Raw genomic sequence first — 18,521 nt, forward strand, 5'->3', positions numbered from 1 at the left:
AAACTTTTTAAACCCAAACGATGTCTAATTTAAAACAAAAAAATTTAAAATAAAGTTGAATAAAATTAAAAAAGTTTTATAAGTTTTGGGTTAAAAAAGTATAATTTAAGAGTTAAAAATTTTTGGGGCCTGTTTTACCCAACCCGGGACTTTCATTTTTAAATTTGTCAGTAAATGAGGCCTTTTTTGACTACTTCCAGAAAAAATAAAAAAAATGTCTAAAACAAAAAGAATTTTCGAATTTTATTTTTTGTAAAACAGAAGTAGGTAAAAACAAAAAAAAAGAATATATTGTCTATATTTACTTTTTTAATTTGAGATAATTTTGAATGGGTCATTAACTAAGGGAAGGGATCATTGTTCCAGCGATGGAAAAAATTTTTCAGCCCATCGACATTTTAAAAACCCCGGTCCCCCCAAAATCCCTTTTAAGGGGGCCTCTAATGGACAGAACTAGGGCCGCTTTCCCACCCTATCTCTCTTTAAAAAATAAACAGTTAAAATCCCTGAATCCCCTCTTTTAGAAATTTGCCCTTAAATTTTTCTAATGGAAAAGAGAAAAAATGTAAATTTTTATCAAATTTTATGCGATCAAGGCCCCCGCGTTGGGGCGCCATTGTCACAAAATAATTTGAAATGTGAAAACCCTTACCGGAACTCGAACCAGGGACCCCCCGGAAACCCGACTGAGCTATGGGGCCCCCTTACACACTATACCCCCAATAAGAAAAAGTTCAATAACGTAAACATTATCACAAGAAAGGGGTTTGACGACCATAAACTTAAAACCTTTTTTACGCTAAAAAACCCATTTTCTTTACCAAATTATTATAATGAACTACATGAAATTCACTTTGAACTGTTTCAAAAATCCCCCTTTTCCCGATAAACTTACAAAATTTTGTAATTTTTCTTTCTTTATGGCTAATCTTTCAAAACGTGTTTTTTGTGTGTCTTTATCACTATAAAAAAACATTTTTATAATTAGGGCCCTATTTTAAACCCCACTTTAAAGGTTTTTTAAAACTGAATTAATCTTTGTGAACAAAAAAACCCCCGACCCCCTGTAGCAAATTTTTATTTGGTTTCCGGGCCCTAAGATGGTTATTTTTTTTTTAATATTTTCCATTTGGTTCAACATAGTTAAGGGGAAAAATAAAAACCCTTCCAGTCATTTAGAAAACCCAAATTTTAAATAATCGAAAGGAAATTTTTTTTTTTCAATACAATTAAATTGGCATTGCCCAAAACCCCCCCAATTTTAAATTGGGAAATTATTGACTTTTAATATGGTCAATAAAAATTTCAGGTAATCCCCAAATTTCAAAATCATAATTTTCGATCTTTTTCTTTTTTATTCTTTAATGTTTACCAATTTTCAGTTAGTCTGTTAGTATGAAAAAAAAAAGGGAGTACAAGACAAAACTTTTATGTACGAAATTATGAATAAAAAGAGAGCATGACACTTTAAAAAAGTTTAGGTTTGGGGATAAATAAAAAGGAAAGGGTTTTTGTTTTGAAATTATTTTTTCTTGTGGGATTTAAAAGTTTTTTTTCATGTCAAAAAAATGAAAAGGTAGTGTTTTTTTTTTCTTTAAAAATAAAATTCATTTCACATTTTTAAACACCATCCCCAAGGGGCAAAGGATCGTCGATTTTATTTTTTCGTTTTTGGAGGTTTAAAATAAATTTTTTTTTGGGATTTGTTGTTCAAACATATAAGGGCGAACTACAAATGGATCGTCATCAACTAATTTTTATATTGTTCATAGGGATACACATAATTTAAGGGTTGATTCAAATCATATTAAAAGGAAAACACAAACAAAAAATATTTATGAACTATCAGAAATTTTACATAGGGATATATTACGTCATTTCCCCTTTTGAATAGCAACTGCATTACGGTTAGAAAACTCTTCCTGTTTTTATCCCGGGACTTTTAAAAAGGGTAATACTAAGCGCAATTACCGATGTTTTTAATGTTTAAAATTTATGAAAATAAATTTCCCTTTATTTTTTCTACGCGTTAAAAAAATAAAAATTATAGGGGAAATATGATGATAAACTCATTTTAAACCAAAACATAAATTTCGATCATTTTGGGAAAAATTTCTTAAGCTTTATCATTTATTTTAAAAAAGTGAAGGCTATCACATATTTTTAAAAAATTCTGTTTTCAAAAAAAAACACTCACTCAAAAACCGTTTTCTTACCTAAGGTTTTTAAAAAGTGTTTAAAGAAAAAACACTAAAAATTTCAAAGTGAAATATTTTTGAAAACGTCGGAAAATTTATTTTAATACACTTTTTAACTTTTTTTCGTCTTTAATAATTTTTGAATAAATTTCCCTTAAGCATTATCATTTTTTCTAAGAGTGAAAGGGTACACATAGTTTGAACAATTTTTTTATCAAAAAGAACACTCACTCAAAACCTTATCTTACCTGGTTATTTTGAAAGTGATACAACTTAAAAAGAAAACCACTCAAATTTCTAAGTGACATACCACAAAACCATTTGACAATGTCTTGAAAATATCTCTTCTCGGAATCCCGATACAAATCGTTGTAATAAGATATAAGAGATAAAATCAAAACATTTAAGATTAGTACACAAGCAATTTTAATCAAATACTCTTTAACCATTTAAATTTAAGAAGATTTACTAAGTTTAGCAGTAAGAAATAATTACAAACTGGAGAGTTCCTCAGCATAATTCTCAATCTGAGTGAAGATTTCAGTGGGAATTCAAAGACAAGGTCAAGTATAAACCACTAACTCTATGGGCATTTATATTATATCTGAAATATTAGGTGGCTTTACAAAAACAAAAAATAATTTGAATGAACCCTTTTTTAGATAACTACATGAAAGAAACAACATTATTACTGCGCCGTCTAATAATAGAGTAGTTAATCTATGTTTCGTGGCAAAACACTGCCCTACTACTTAATGTCAAATGTTTAACATTTGTTCCATTTGTTCATTGAGGAATATGCTTTAAAACTATAGTTCAATATGAAACATAAGACATTGTTTAAGGTACTAAACTAGTTTATGCAAATTTCATATATGACTTAAACATGACTTCTATTCCTCAAAAATGTGTCCATCAACACAGATTTTCAGAATAGACTCTAACTTGGATCAGTTCAAAATAATTCAAGACCATGTCTTAACACATTGTTAAAATTACTCTCTACATTAAGGCACATCTACGAGGTCCTAGTGACGGAGTTTTGTACATTTGTTAGTTTTATTTCAGGAAAGAATGCTTCGAATTAATAACCAATTTCGAATTAAGATAATTACTTCGTACTGTTTACCGAACCTTAATTATTATATTTATTTCAAAGCAAGAATCCAATTCTCCAAACACGAACTATAGCCAATAATTGTCCTGCTATTGACGTACTATTAATGTAACCTTCCAGAGTCTTTCTTTATTCTATACAATAACATTATATAATCCACCCACTAACTCTCATAGCGCTCAAATAAATATTCTCCTTTTATGTCACTACAACAATCCTTTAGATGCTTTTTATTTTAGATTAAGATGCAATATCATCCATTGACATAGATTAACACCTTTTTTTTTTTCAAATTTTTAATCCACTTTATTACTATATCTCTTATTTGATAATGTGTACTCACGAAGTATTACTCTAACTACATTTCGACCGCGTAATCACTAAACAACTTTCACCTCCTTATATACACGATGATGATGAGAAAAATACATGCCTGTAAACATTGTAACCGCGTAGGTAATGAAATAGTAAATAATTGCATTGAAGATCATCATAAATTACTATTAATTTTATTCTATTTATCAAACTTCGCACAATTTAGTATTTAACATTCATTTAGCTACATCATTCTTCAGAGATAAAAATCAGCTTATAATTCTACATAAGACTACAATACCTATATATAAATCATACCACCATGGAAATAATTTGCCCTTTCGGAAAGTAGTAAAAAAAATTATTTTCGTTTCTGAAACATCAATAATGCCATTTACCAAACCGTAACACACATTTGGTTATTGAAATTGGCCAGTAACACAAATAATTCCTTTTAAGGTTATAAAGTGAATAAAGACTGTTAAAAGAATTCAATAGAATTTGTACGCAAAGTACCAATGAAAACACACCAAAATAAAAACGAAAACAAAAAAAAAAAAAAAAAAAAAAAACACTAACAATATTTTAATAAACATATTGTTTTCGAGTTGTAAATATATAACAAATAGATGCCACATTAACTCACCGAACAACATAGCTCATGTACCCGTTATGATATATTTTCCTCTCAACCTGTATATTAACTATCACATATGAATTATTCAAGTTTAAATGAATTCTCAAATAACTATGTCACTGTTGGGGATATTTTTGTTGGGATATAAAATATAACAACCATAGGAGAAGAGACAATTTAAGCCTAAGCGTATAATATATATACCAAACTAGACACCGTTAAAACGTAAATACTCAAATAGCTGTAAAATGTTCAAACTTTTTATTAACACATCAATAAAACCATAATCTAATGTTGAGAATATTTATTAAGCAAAAATCGTAAATTAACACTCATAAATATCAGGACTCACTTCAATTTATAAAACTATTCCTTAAAATTTCAGGTATTTCCGATGTTATGAGTAAAATGGAAAAGCATTAGATAGTTGAGAAATTGACCTCAACCCCAAATTGATTTACTAAGAAGTGGACCTCTGAGACGAAAGTGTTAGAACTCGAACCGCAAGGAATCGTAGCAACATACAATACATTTCTTTTCCTTTTGAAACTGGAACGCTCTGTGATATTTTGGAAAATTACGCAATCCCTTGGCATAACTCCATTGTAAATTTATATATCTATTGACAGGATTCTTTGATGAAAGTTATGCTGTTCATATGCAAAAATCACTAAACTACAGTCAACTCTTCACTTATAGGAAAACGGTTATAGCGAACTGTTCCACGCTATAATTTGGGAAAATTTATTTTGGCCCAGAATTTTGCCCTTCCTTTATTTTAATATATCAATTATATGGTTACAGCGAACACGGTTATACCCATGAAGGAATTATAGCTTATGAAAGCGAAAATATCAGTGTTCACTTAGTCCGCCCAATTAGTTAATAGTAACCAACTGAAACTTACACTTTTAATAACGAATCCAAAATCAATATGGCTGATTTCGTAAAATAGATCCCTAGCATTTTCAACTTTCGTTTTCCATTCGCAACGGATTAAATACTGGGCACGAATGTAACCAAGTTTATAGAAGTATGTACTTCATAAATAACATACTTCTATCTCCAATCACCATCGCAACTCTTGATAATAGTTTTCTATTTAGGATTTTTAGCAGTGAGCCTCTTTTTCACCAAGATAAAACGGTTATTTATTTATTTTTCTTTCAAATAGTTTTGCTCGAGTAAAATAAATCTATAAAATAATTTTATAAATCGGTTTGTCAACATAATCATGCGTGGCTTGCAAGCAATTGAATCCATTGCAATCTGCAATAAGTACGCTTGCATTTAAATGAAAAGAAATCTATATCTTACAAGTCAACCCTTGAAATTAGTAAAAGAGGATACCTGTAATTCATATAAAAGGAAGGAAAAGTCGAAAATCTTGTTCATTCTAAAATCATGGAAAGAAAACGAAAAGACTTTAAAAAGCAAAATATTATATTTTAATGTGATAGTGAGATAATGGGAGTTAAAAACTCAAAAACTGAAATAGGCAATGATTTTCAAATTCCAAAAAGTACGCTCATCAGTGTAGTGTGTCTAAAATATAAATAAATTTGACTCATATTTCTATTCCTTAATCAAATGCCGTTCAAAAATCTGGGGTCCAACTGGTAAAACAATCATCTGGTTAATATGTAAATCTTGTTTGCTATTGATAAAAACTCGCTGATACAAGAAATAATTCGCTATAAATTGCTTACAAGGAACTCAAATAATAAAGGAACATGAGGTGTTGAATGTAACCCAGTGAGATTGTTATAAGCGGAGTTTACTATACTACATGTCGGTATAAAAGGGAGAAAATATGCAGACTTGAAAATATCTCAAAGTAAGGTACATTTCATAATGTTTTATTTTGGTGTATTTGTTAAATACAAATTTATGTAACTCGATCAAACGCCTTTCAATATTTAACTACCTGGTATATCAATTTTCATTACATATTTTTGTTGTCTACGAAATTTTATCTTAAATCATCTTGAAGTAGCTACGCATTTTAAAGATTGTTTATCAATGTTTAACTCTATACATACATATTGACGCATGATAGAAAATATATCCGCCTAACAAGAATCTAAATTTTGCACTTTTACAGAGTCCTAGTGACAGTTCACACGTAAGTTGTTTATGTTTTAATACGTTTGATATTTCATTACATTTAACATATATCATATGGTTATCCAAAACATTTAAGCGGCCAGCTAATATTTCAGTTAAAAAATGAAAATTAATAACAACTTGAAAGTTTTAGAAAAATATTTTAAGCTAATTTTGCACGTATTCTTTCTTGTTTTTTTCCAGATTTAATAATGGCTAAACAGGCATATCAGAAATAACATGCCTCCTTAGGAAGGTAGTGCTGAAGAATTTTGAAAGTTTTTTTGTGAGCCCTTGTGAACAGAGCTGAAATTTTAGACATCAGCCTTTGGAATACTGTTTGGATTGTAAGGAATCATTTAATGCCAATCATGTATAAGCAAACTCAAGAAGACCAAAACCACTTCAGCAGCATCATCAACTTATAGACATATCCAAACATGTCACTTAAGGAAACTCTTCAGAAATTATCAAAGTCAGGTGAACAGGCTGGATGAGTTTCAGAATTATTCGTGGCTAAAACACATTAAAGAGAGTTATCAAACTGTATTGTTCATGACCATAGTGCACTGGTCTTGCAGTAGTATGTGTTGCACTAGAACATGTGTCCACATTTTGCCATGTGGAACTACATACCGATAATAAATCAAGGACAGACTTTAAAACAGCACTGAGTTTTAACATGAAACTCTGAAAGACCTTGGCCAAATCATGCAAGACAAGTGCATTCAAGGCTGTAGATAATCTTCAAACAAAGCGTTGCTAAAATCAGACAACTTTCTTTTGAAAAGATGCAGAATTCAGATATAGCTCAACTTCAGAAAAGACATCAAGCACAACATGTACGCACTGAACTTGAACAGAGAAAGTTAAAGATATTGCCAATCAAAACTCCAAAATGACTAACATAAAAAGTTTGCAAACTACCAGAAAAACAACTATGTGATGACATCAAAAAATCTCTTCAGCATCAGCAGATACACTTTGGGATTCTGTACACAGACAAGAAAGTTGACACAACTCTTTATTGAATTAAAGATAGCTCAGCAACTAGAATTCTTGACAATAAAAAAAAGATGCTTTAACAGCTTCCAAGCAGCCATAGACAATCTGGTGAATACAAATTTGAAACCAAATCAACGCGATCAAATACACTCCTTCAAGAATGAAGAATCATTAGGAACGAATCCAGAAGTTAAGAATCAATATGCAAATCAGTCAAAAACCATGTTAACCACAGCTATGGTAGAAATTTGAAATATCAGATCCTTAAATGCATCAAATGTCAAACACCATACAGATGACAAAGCGGATTGCAGAATTACTGGTATTATGAACAATTCTCTCCTACTCAAAATCAAATTATTTGTAGGCAGATTTCATCAATAAGTCAATCAAAATGATCTGGACATCAAAGGTGCGAGTTATTCAACAACTTACTGGTGAGTCGAAGCCATGTGATATCACAATAATCACTGGGGATACACTTGCTGTTACATTACCACGAAGCCATACAAATACAATTCGCCTTTCCTTCTCCTCAAAATTCGGTGTCACCGAAAAAAACAAAATGAGAGATAGAAGGGCAGTGTTTTGGTATCAGTCATCATCAAGGAAAACTTGCCCGTAGCCTTTCCATTACAGGGCAGCCTTTCTATCATGGATTTGAAGGTACTGTACAAAAAAACGTTGCAACAGATTCCCATGGCGACAACATCTTTAGTCATCCTAGTTATGTCACAAACTGATAACAAGTCATTTATGTATCTGACAGGGACAAGAGTGCGATATTATGTTTAGACTGCAGGCCGAAAAGTCATAAGAAAGTATGGCGCGACATCAAATGGCCAAGTGGTATTGCATTGTTAGATGATGGATCATTCTTAGTCAGTGATTACAAAAGACACAGTATAATAAAGTAAGCGGTGACTGTCAAGACAGCAAAATTGTACTGGAGGATATAGAAAGTCCTTGGGCCATGTGTGGTAGTGCAAATGTCAGTATAGTCTGTGTAAGTAGATACATAATAGCAGCTGTACAGAATTCAAACAATCATATTGAGTTGTACAAAACAATATAAAATTTAAGCAAGAGAACATTGAAATGATGAAACATCAGGTTATGGGATGTATATCCTTAGAAGTCTCTCGTAAAATTGGCTTTAAAACATACGCATGCAGAGGTCAATTCTATATCATTGTTCTCAATATTTGTTTATAAGATATAATTTTAAAAAGACATTTTTGACCAAAGTAGAATTAATTTCCCCTTGATGTCAGTTTTGGCAAGGGAGTGCATTTTTTAAAAACTGGAAATATTTATTGTAAAAAAAGTAGGATAGGTTATTAGTTTTTGCATGTTTTGATTCATTTTAGGCAATTTATGATGATTGTGTCCTATTTAATTTTTAAAAAATCTGTTTATATGACATAAAATTTTTTACTTTCAAAATACTTCCTGGTTCAAATATTACAACAAAATAAACATACTACTCAGAGATTTAAATTTAAATTTTTATATAGTTTCATAGAGATCATTGCAAGAAGCACTTTGAATCATTAATAATGTAAAATCAATATCTTAACTTTATATCATTCATGGCAGGTGTTGCGTTCATTGAACGCCGCCTTTCTTGTTGATCATATTTTATATATATTAAACTAGACCTACGGTTAACTTATTCATAAATGAAATACAGTATACTGTTTTCTAAATGACTATGAAATAGGTCTGAAAAAAGAAGAAATTAAGACAAGCAATATCTATGTATAAACTTTGCATAGATCAACTAAGTAAATCGGCTTTAACAAGATATTCAACAGAACGGCTACCGGTAGAGAAATAGATACGGATATTCTTTCTGATGAAATATTTGATGTACTTTGTTCAATGTGTAAAAATCGAGGAATAAAAACAGAGGTGAAAAACTTCTGTCTGAAATAGTCCACGATATTTCTGCATAAAATGTGTAAAATTCACCAGATCAAGTGCCTCGTATTAGCTGGTCACAAGGTGTTGGAGAAATCTCAGCTTAAGTCATACCAGGTAAAGGTCTACCAAGGCGCGCAGCAGAGAGGATGTGACAGACTACAGTTCATAAACACATTGAATAATTACATGTATGGCAATTGATTACAGGTTACTTAAAGCATAATGATCAGTTCACTTTATTCATTAACTATAAGAAGTACTATGCTTATCCCTTGGGTAAAATATATATCATGAAAATTATTGAAATCTATAAAATTCTTACTGAATATGTCTAATTTGAATAAAAGAATGAATAAACTTTGTATGGGAAGCTGCATTCCCTATTACAGATCAAGTAAATGAACAAGAATAAAGATCAATAAGGCAAAGGCAACGTTCACAGGACTGGAGTGGACAAAAGGGTGAAAGGAGTGGGACATGTAATGTGAAATAATATAAACTATAAACGGGCCCATAATGGAATTAAATGGATAAGGGCTGTAAGGATGAAAAGGTGGTGGGGGTAATCGGGGGGGGGGGGTAAAATGAGAGAGGGAGAAAATACCTACCGTCAACGACAATCCAACAAGACAGACATCACAAAACATGTAAACATCCAAAAAATGGGCAATAATACAGACATGAAAAACACGTGAAGGAACACAGAGGGGTAACGCTGGTCTGTTCTTAAAAAGAATGCCAGTTTTTTTAGTGTGTACAGTTTAAAAAATATTTCTACTTCGTATGACGTAAAGTCATATTTATTTATTATTTAAAATTAACTGTGTAGCAATTATAAATATTTTCTAATATCGAATTTGAGCATTGTATACATTTAAATTTTTGAGACTTCCTGTTTAGTGATTTTTTTCCGTCAGTTGATCATTGACCAAGAACTGATGGCCAGTCAATTTTTAAATTTTGAGAAAAAGAATTCCTGGGAATGGCATGGATTGTTAATTTCATTTGCCAGGTAATGGAAATAAGTCAGTTCTTTAAGTTAGATAGTGGTTAATATATAAAAATCTTTAAGTCAGGTAGAGGCTAATATATTTACCTAATCACTCTGCTCCAAACTAAATGATATATCATGTAAAGATATATGCTACATACCAGAATTTATCAAAAAAAAATCAAACCAAGTGGCTTCAAGAGAAGTTCAAACAAAGCTGAAGGCATCAGCCAAGATCTTTGCTGCACAAGCTAACAAATTTCAACTGGATAAACAGAACCTTCTGAAAAGAAAGGCTGAATGGATGTAATCAGAAAATTCCGACAATAAATTAATGACCAACTTGACAAGCTGCAGAAAAGTTCTGTAGATGAGATAGAAAAAAAAATTCAAACTACTTGAATACAAGATTGAAAAAGGTCTCAAACAGCTACAAGCACACAAAGCAAAGTTTACATCTGCTAATGGTAAATAAGCATCTCCAAACTCGATTCAAGCTGAATTGTTTTTTCATGTGAATTCTTGTCATTTCTGTAGACAAACGAATGAAAACAACAAACAAGATTAAAACTGATTTTGACTGTCGTGGTCTTGCATATGCAAACAATCATTTATATATTTCAGATATCACATCAGTCTATATCTACACAATGTCTGGCAGGAAACTTAAACAGTTTAATATTAATAAGTCAGGACAGAAACTGTTCTGTTCCATAAACAGTCTAGCTGTCAGTAAGGATACTACAAGGATATATGTTGCTGATGGTAATAAAGGACTGATAGTACTGGACAACAATGGTCAGATTGTTACAACGTTTAATGGGGAAAATACAGTGGGTTGCTTCTTGTCATCTCACTGAAGCAGGAAGTGTGCTGTTTTCTGGATATAGATCTAGAAATGTTTAACAGTTTACATCTGATGGTGAGCTGATAGAAGAGGTCATAAAAACTGACAGTGATAAATAAGGCATTTGAATCAACAAATGTGTAAGATGTGTATAAGCAGAATAAATGAAAACAATATTGAAGTATATGATATCTGATTAATTATGAAAATGAATACAAACAAGCATATAATCATGATGATTGTAACAACCTTAATGAAATATTGAATGTAAAACATGAAGTGTAACAAAAAAAAGCAGAAAAATATACGGTGTGATGAAATATATGTATATAATATCTGGCAACTCAGAATTCGTCTTCAAAAAAGTTACTACATAGAAAGTTAAAAATGTGCTCTTTCTTGCAATAAGGCAATCTTTTTTATAAAAGTTGTATTCATTCTATATTATATTATTTTATGTGCTGTATTTCTTATGCCAAGGATATGTTAATAGTTTCTTAATATCATATTATAATAGCAAGTCCACTCGCTCAATAGTTAATATATCTATAAACAAACATTTCTCGATTTCTTTTATGCGTTGTATGTTATTAATAAAGTTGCTAGTAAAAAATTGTTCATATTTCCTCAAATGCTGTCAAGTCCTTTTGAAATTTACAAAACGAAATTTAAAAAAGTTTTACTATCTTCCAGACTACTGGTTTTAAATTCCAAGCTCTTAAAATCATATCATTGCTTACGCTTACGTGAAAGGAAGCGGGGCGTCAGTAAGGATATAATTTTGATGGCATTATTCAAATGGTTTAATTTCTTGCCTAACTTTCCCTTTTTTCTTTCTCGTTTTTATACATGTACATACATTTATTTTACAATTATACCTGATTTGCTTCATTGTATGTACGTAATGTTTCAGATAGTTCAACTTTTCAAATAAACGTAACAGAGAAATTAAATAAACAGAAGCGTTCATATTTGACTAAATACATGTATATGTTTAATTTTCATATAGAAACATTTCAGACTCTTGTGGTATGACATTAGATATAAGCCTCAAACTGACCAATAATTAAAATATTGAATTCGCTTTGGCGCCTCATGAAATTCAATATTTTAAATATTGGACAGTTTTCGGCTTATATCTACTACATAGAGCCTCGTCAGACTGAACAGATTGGCAGAGTGGCCTGGCTCTATACTGGTGGCAAAAAGTGAGTCACTTTTGCTTTAAGCAGATTAAGTTTATTCATATCTGCTGACATGCCTTATGCACAGAACAATATAACCTGGGATTCGGGCGTTGATAGTTTTGGTTATTCATAACATACGCGCTATTTCATACTCGTTCGTGTTTTTGATAATATCATGTTAATATCCCGAACAGAAGCACATATCAAAATTGACAGACAGGAACCAAGGCTGAGAGCCATAGAGCATTGTATGTATATGCAATGCAGCTTTCATTTCAATTCATTTCTTGTATGTAAATTAAGATATAAAACAATTATTTCTGAAATAAGCTAGTCTTTTCTAATTAATGTCAAACTATAAATAAACATTGAATCAAAGTACAGATTAAAAGAATAATCATGAATCAGCTCAAATATATAAGGCTTACTTCCTGATCTTTTCATCACGTATAGTTTTCTCATCAAGAGTACAACCCTGTACAAAACCATATGCTATGCCATTGTCAAATGATGCATAAAGAGGTGGGCTTCTTCCTGCTGCACTTAGAAGCTAGAAAAATATATGTTGGTTTATAAGTTAGGCTATAGATCATACAAAAATAATGATATAACAAGACTCCTGTCTATAATAGCCTATTTGTGGCAGGTACTAAAGGCAATGTTAAATGTTTAATCACAAACTTTTTACATATTAGGACAACCTTTATTGAGAAAGCACCAACGTTTACCTGTATATTTTCAACATCTCTGTCTATCATAAGCTTTGTTCCTTGACCATAAATCCTCACCAGAATTACATCTTCCTTAAATTTACCCTCCTGATAGTAACCGTACAACTGGTTAGAAATACCTCCAGTAAAAACCTGCGGGTGAAAATACAGTGGTTAATAATCAAATAATGGTATAATCTGTGATGTTTTTCTTTTTATTTTTCTGGTTGGGATTTACGTCATGCAGACACGGTTATTTATGGCTACTTTCCAGTTTTACTGGTAAATGAAGACCTCAGATAGCCTTCGTTTTATAAACATACACAATCAAACCAATACAACTTCTCATTATATTGAATTGTATAAAACAATGTGGGGTTTAAAGGAGAGAGAACACTGATATGATAAAACTATCATTGGAGAAGATTTATATCCAATTTTTTGAAAAACAGCTTTAAAAATATAAGGTTATATCATTGTTTTTATATTATTTATAAGATAAAGTTTTAAACCCTTGCACATAACATGTATTACCTGCTCTGGCTGACAGTTTTGCCAAGGGCTTATGTATAGTAAATAATGGAAACTATTTATTGAAATAAGAGGGAAAAGATGGCCCTAGATCGCTCACCTGACCCATCAAACTCATCCGAGCAATTACCCGGACGAGCATCCTGACCAAGTTTCATGACAGTTGAGTAAAAAATGTGGCCTCAAAAAATGTGTTAACAAGGTTTTTCCATATTTGAGCGGTTTGGCCTAGGTTTTGACGCCAGGTGACCCATATTAAAAATTGATCTAGAAATCAACAAAATAAACTTTAAGACCAATTCCCGGGATATTTGGATCAAACATTAGCCACTATAGTGGGAACAAGATTTTTCTATTTTTTGCTCTTTTGACCTAGCTTTTACCCAGAATGACATATGTTTGAAGTCTTCCGAGCAATTACCTAGACTATCATCCTGGCATAGTCTAATGACAATTGAGTCAGGAATGTGACCACTAGAGTGATAACAAGGTTTTTTCATATTTGAATGGTGTGACCTAGTTTTTGACCTTAAGATACCTATATTCAAACTTGACTTATAAATCATTAAAAGAAACTTTCAGACCAATTTCTAGAATATTTAGATCAAAACAGTAGCCACTAGAGTGTTAACAAGATTTATATATTTTTAGCTCTTGTGACAAAGTTTTTAATTTGAGATGACTCATCTTCAAAGTCATCCGAGGAATTACCTAGACATGCATCCTGACCAAGTTTGATGATGATTGAGTCAAAAATATGACCACTAGAGTGTTAACAAGGTTTTTTTCCATATTTGGGCGGTGTAACCTAGTTTTTGATCCTGAGTGATCCATATTCAAACTTGACCTAGAAAGCATCAAAACAAATTTACAGACCAATTTCCAGGACATTTGGATGAAAACAGAAGCCAATAGGGTATTAACAAGATTTTTCTATTTTTAGATCCTGTGACCTTGTTTTTCATTCGAGATGATTCATGTTCAAACTCATCCGAGCAATAACCTAGACAAACATCCTGATAAAGTTTGATAATGATTGAGGCAAAAATGTGACCGCTAGAGTGTTAATGAACAAAGTGAACGGAAGACGGATGACAGGCATCGGTCATTCAACTATCCTAAGAGCTTAACCTGAGCAAGCTCAGGTGAGTTAAAAAAATAAATAAGACAGATCATTATTTTTGTATATTCTGGTTTATTTTAGGCAAATAAAGAAATAAGGACATAAAAATTTAAAAATTCTGCTCATATGACAATACAAGTATTTACTTTTTTAATCACTTCCTGGTCCAAATATTTCACAATAATAAGCAAATGTTTGAGACGTACATTTTTATAAAGTTTGACAATTACTGGTTGAATAGGCACAACGGATCAATAATTTAAAATCAATATTTTACAGTGGTGAATACATTGTGAGAGATATGATATGTTTTGGTTACTACATTTATGACCGTAACATTAACTCTACAAAAGTTCAACTTATAAGGGTTAATTTGTATAAGATGATAGGAAAGGTTTAATTAATTTTGTTGAGAAAGCAGTATATGAGACAATGAAAATGTAAAGACTGGAATAAAAAATTTATTACAAAAAATATTTTCAAAATGACTATGAAATAACTGCAATACGATATAAGGACAAGCTATATCTATATTAAGACGCTGTATAGATCAACTAAGTAAACAGGTTTCAACAAGATTTTCAACAAAATGGCTACAGGTGGAAAAATAAATACGGATATTCTTTCTGATGAAATATTTGATGTATTATGTTCAATGTGTAAAAATCGAGGTAAAAAAACTGAAGGTGAAAAATTCTGTGTAGACTGTCATGATTTCTGTACAAATTGTGTTCAAGTTCACAGTCAAGTTCCTTTGTGTGCTGGTCACAAGGTGTTGGATAAATCTCAAGTTATGTCAGGAACCAGTAAAGGTCTGGCGAGGGCACCAGCAGAGAGATGTGACAGACACAGTCATAAACACATTGATATGTACTGTCAGAATCATGATAATGTTGGCTGTTCTACATGTATGGCAATTGATCACAGGTAACTTTTAGCATAATTTCATTTTATTTTATTCTTTTACTATAAACAGTCTTAAATCCTTTGAGTCTTCCTGCTGAGTAAAATTTTTCCATCAATTAATCATTGACAAATAATTGATGGCCAGACATTTTTTAAATAAAAAATCACCGTAGAATTCCACTGGATTGTTTATCATTTTGCCAGGTAATTGATTTAAGTCATTAATAAAGTTAGGTAAAAGCTAATATATCAATGTTTTAGTCAGGTAAAGAGCTAATATATCAATAAAAAGTCAGCCAATATATTAATCTTTTCTTCAGGTAAGGGCTATTTTATTAATCCGATCATCTGCTGCAAACTATGTGTTAACATGTTAAACAATAAAACTTAATAAGTAAATAAGATAAATCATTATTCTTAAAACATTGTGCTACAGTATATAACAAATAATTCCACTTCAGATGCTGTTACAAACTGATTTGTTTTTCAGATCATGTAAGGATATATTCTACATACCAGAATTCATCCAAAATAAATCTTATCAAGTGGCTTCAAGAAAAATTCAAACAAAGCTGAAGGCATTAGCTAAGACTCTTGCTGGACAAGCTTACAAATTTCAACAGGATAAACAGAATCTTCTGAAAAGAAAGGCTGAGTTACTGGACTATATCAGAAAATTCCGACAAGAAATTAATGACCAGCTTGACAAGCTGCAGAAAAGTTCAGTAGATGAGATAGAAAATAAATTCAAACTTCTTGAAGACAAGATTGAAGAAGGTCTCAAACAGCTACAAGCGCACAAAGCAAACGTTACATCAGCTCATGATAAATTAGTATCTCCAAACCAAAATCAAGCTGAATTGTTTGTTCTAGTGAAGATTGGGGAAGATGCTGAAAATGTTGCCAATAAATTTATAGAAGATACCAAAATGAAGATTACAGTAAGTGACATAGAATTTCAACCTGACAGAAAACTCCTTCAACAGCTGAAACAAAACCAAACCATTGGCATGCTGACAGAGAAAACTACCGACAAGTTACTTCAGATTACAGGAGGACAATCATACTGTGTCAATGTTAAGTCTGATGAACAAACATGTGATATCTACAGTGCCTGCTATATTGAAGATGGTAAAATAATCCTAGCTGATTTCAACAACATGAAGCTTCAACGGTTAGATAGTCACAATTATACCATCACAGATTGTTATAATCTACATGAACAGCCATGGCAAATATGTAAAATTCATGAATCTCAAGTAGCAGTAACATTACCCGCAAAACAAGAATTTCATTTTATTTCTGTTGGCAGACAAATGAAAACAATGTACAAGATTAAAACTGATTTTGACTGCCGTGGTCTTGCATATGCAAACAATCATTTATATATTTCAGATGAGACATCAGTATATATCTGCACAATGACTGGCAGGAAACTTAAACAATTTAGTACTGACCAGTCAGAACAGGAACTGTTCTCTATTATAAACAGTCTAGCTGTCAGTAAGGATGCTACAAGGATTTATGTTGCTGATGGTTATAAAGGACTGATTGTACTAGACAACAATGGTCAGATTGTTACAACATTTAATGGTGAACAATTACAATGGGCTAATTATTGTCATCTCACTGAAGCAGGTAGTGTGCTGGTATCTGGATTTCACTCCAATAATGTTTTACAGTTTACATCTGATGGTGAGCTGATAGGAGAGGTCATAAAAGATTACAGTGGAAAACAAGGAATTTGGTCAGTTTGTTGTAATCAACAAATGTCTAAGTTGTGTATAAGCAAAGAATATGAAGACAACATTGAAGTATATGATATCTGATCAGTTAATAAGTAAATGAATACAAACAAGCATATAATCATGATTATTGTAACAACTTTAATGACAGAATGAATATAAACATGAAATGTAACAAACAAAATGAAAAAAACAACAACAAAAAAAAAACAACAACAGAAAACAATACTTATGCACTGTATGGAATAAATAGTAACACAGATTATTTGTCTTCAAACAAGTAACTACGTAGAAAATTAGAAATATGCTATTTTTTAAAGTTAATAAATAAGTACTCGTAAATAAAAGTTGTGTGCATGCCATATTAATTTATTTTATGTGTTGTATTTTTTATGCCAATTATGTGTTGATATAATATTTTAATATCATTATTATAATAGCAAGTCCACTCACTCAACTGTTAAACATATATATTACACATTGATTTCTTTTATGCATTGTATGTTATTAATAAAGCTGCAGTAAAAAGTGTACAAAGAATATGTTTAAACAATAATTTGAAGAAGTGCCATGACCTGGGGCATTTCAGCTTTAGCTTAAACGGGGCCAATAAAATTGATATGAGAAAACTTGATAAAAGGCTACCTAGAGGGTAATCAAATAAATATGAGCAAACTTGATACAGAGTAAGAATGCTACAGACAAAGCTTGGTGATCATCCATCAATTAGTTCTTTTGTAGGAGATGTTGGAAGGTTTTTCTATTCTTAGCTTTAGCGGCCCCCTCAAAGGGGCCAATCAAATTAGGATAAACAACTTTATAAAAGTCTACCCTAGAATGCTACAGACATCCATTAATTAGTTCTGTAGAAATAGACGTTTAAAGAGTATTTCTATTTTTAGCTTTAGCTGCCCCTTAAAGGTGTTAATCAAATTGATATGTCTTATGAGCAAACTTGATAAAAAACTACCCAAGAATGCTACAGACAAAGTTTAGTGATAATCCTTCGATTAGTTCTGTAGAAATAGATGTTAAAAGGTATTTCTATTTTTAGCTTAAGCGGCCCCTAAAAGGTGTTAATCAATTTAATATGAGCAAACTTGATAAAAAACTACCCAAGAATGCTACAGACAAAGTTTGGTGATCATCCTTCAATTAGTTCTGTAGAAAAAGACGT

At 31.3% G+C, this 18,521-nt stretch overlaps 1 protein-coding gene across 2 annotated transcripts in view; it reads left to right on the top strand.

Moving 5' to 3' along the window:
- The window catches only part of LOC132736100 (uncharacterized), a 34,233-nt gene extending 16,378 nt beyond the window's left edge, over window positions 1-17,855 (top strand). Inside the window, exons 1-2 of one of the 2 annotated variants that reach the window (XM_060723179.1) lie at window positions 14,847-15,620; window positions 16,090-17,855. In XM_060723179.1, coding sequence (XP_060579162.1) covers window positions 15,283-15,620; window positions 16,090-17,428 — 1,677 coding nt within the window. In that variant the 5' untranslated portion in view covers window positions 14,847-15,282 and the 3' untranslated portion in view covers window positions 17,429-17,855. Of the gene's footprint in view, window positions 1-14,846; window positions 15,621-16,089 lie in introns of those variants that run through there. The other variant, XM_060723178.1, reaches the window with a different exon arrangement.
- The last annotated feature ends 666 nt before the right edge of the window (window positions 17,856-18,521 follow it).

This window comes from Ruditapes philippinarum, unplaced genomic scaffold (assembly GCF_026571515.1).
Source record: "Ruditapes philippinarum isolate M1 unplaced genomic scaffold, ASM2657151v2 ctg5773_1_1_1_1, whole genome shotgun sequence".
NCBI classification, from domain to species: Eukaryota; Metazoa; Mollusca; class Bivalvia; order Venerida; family Veneridae; genus Ruditapes; species Ruditapes philippinarum.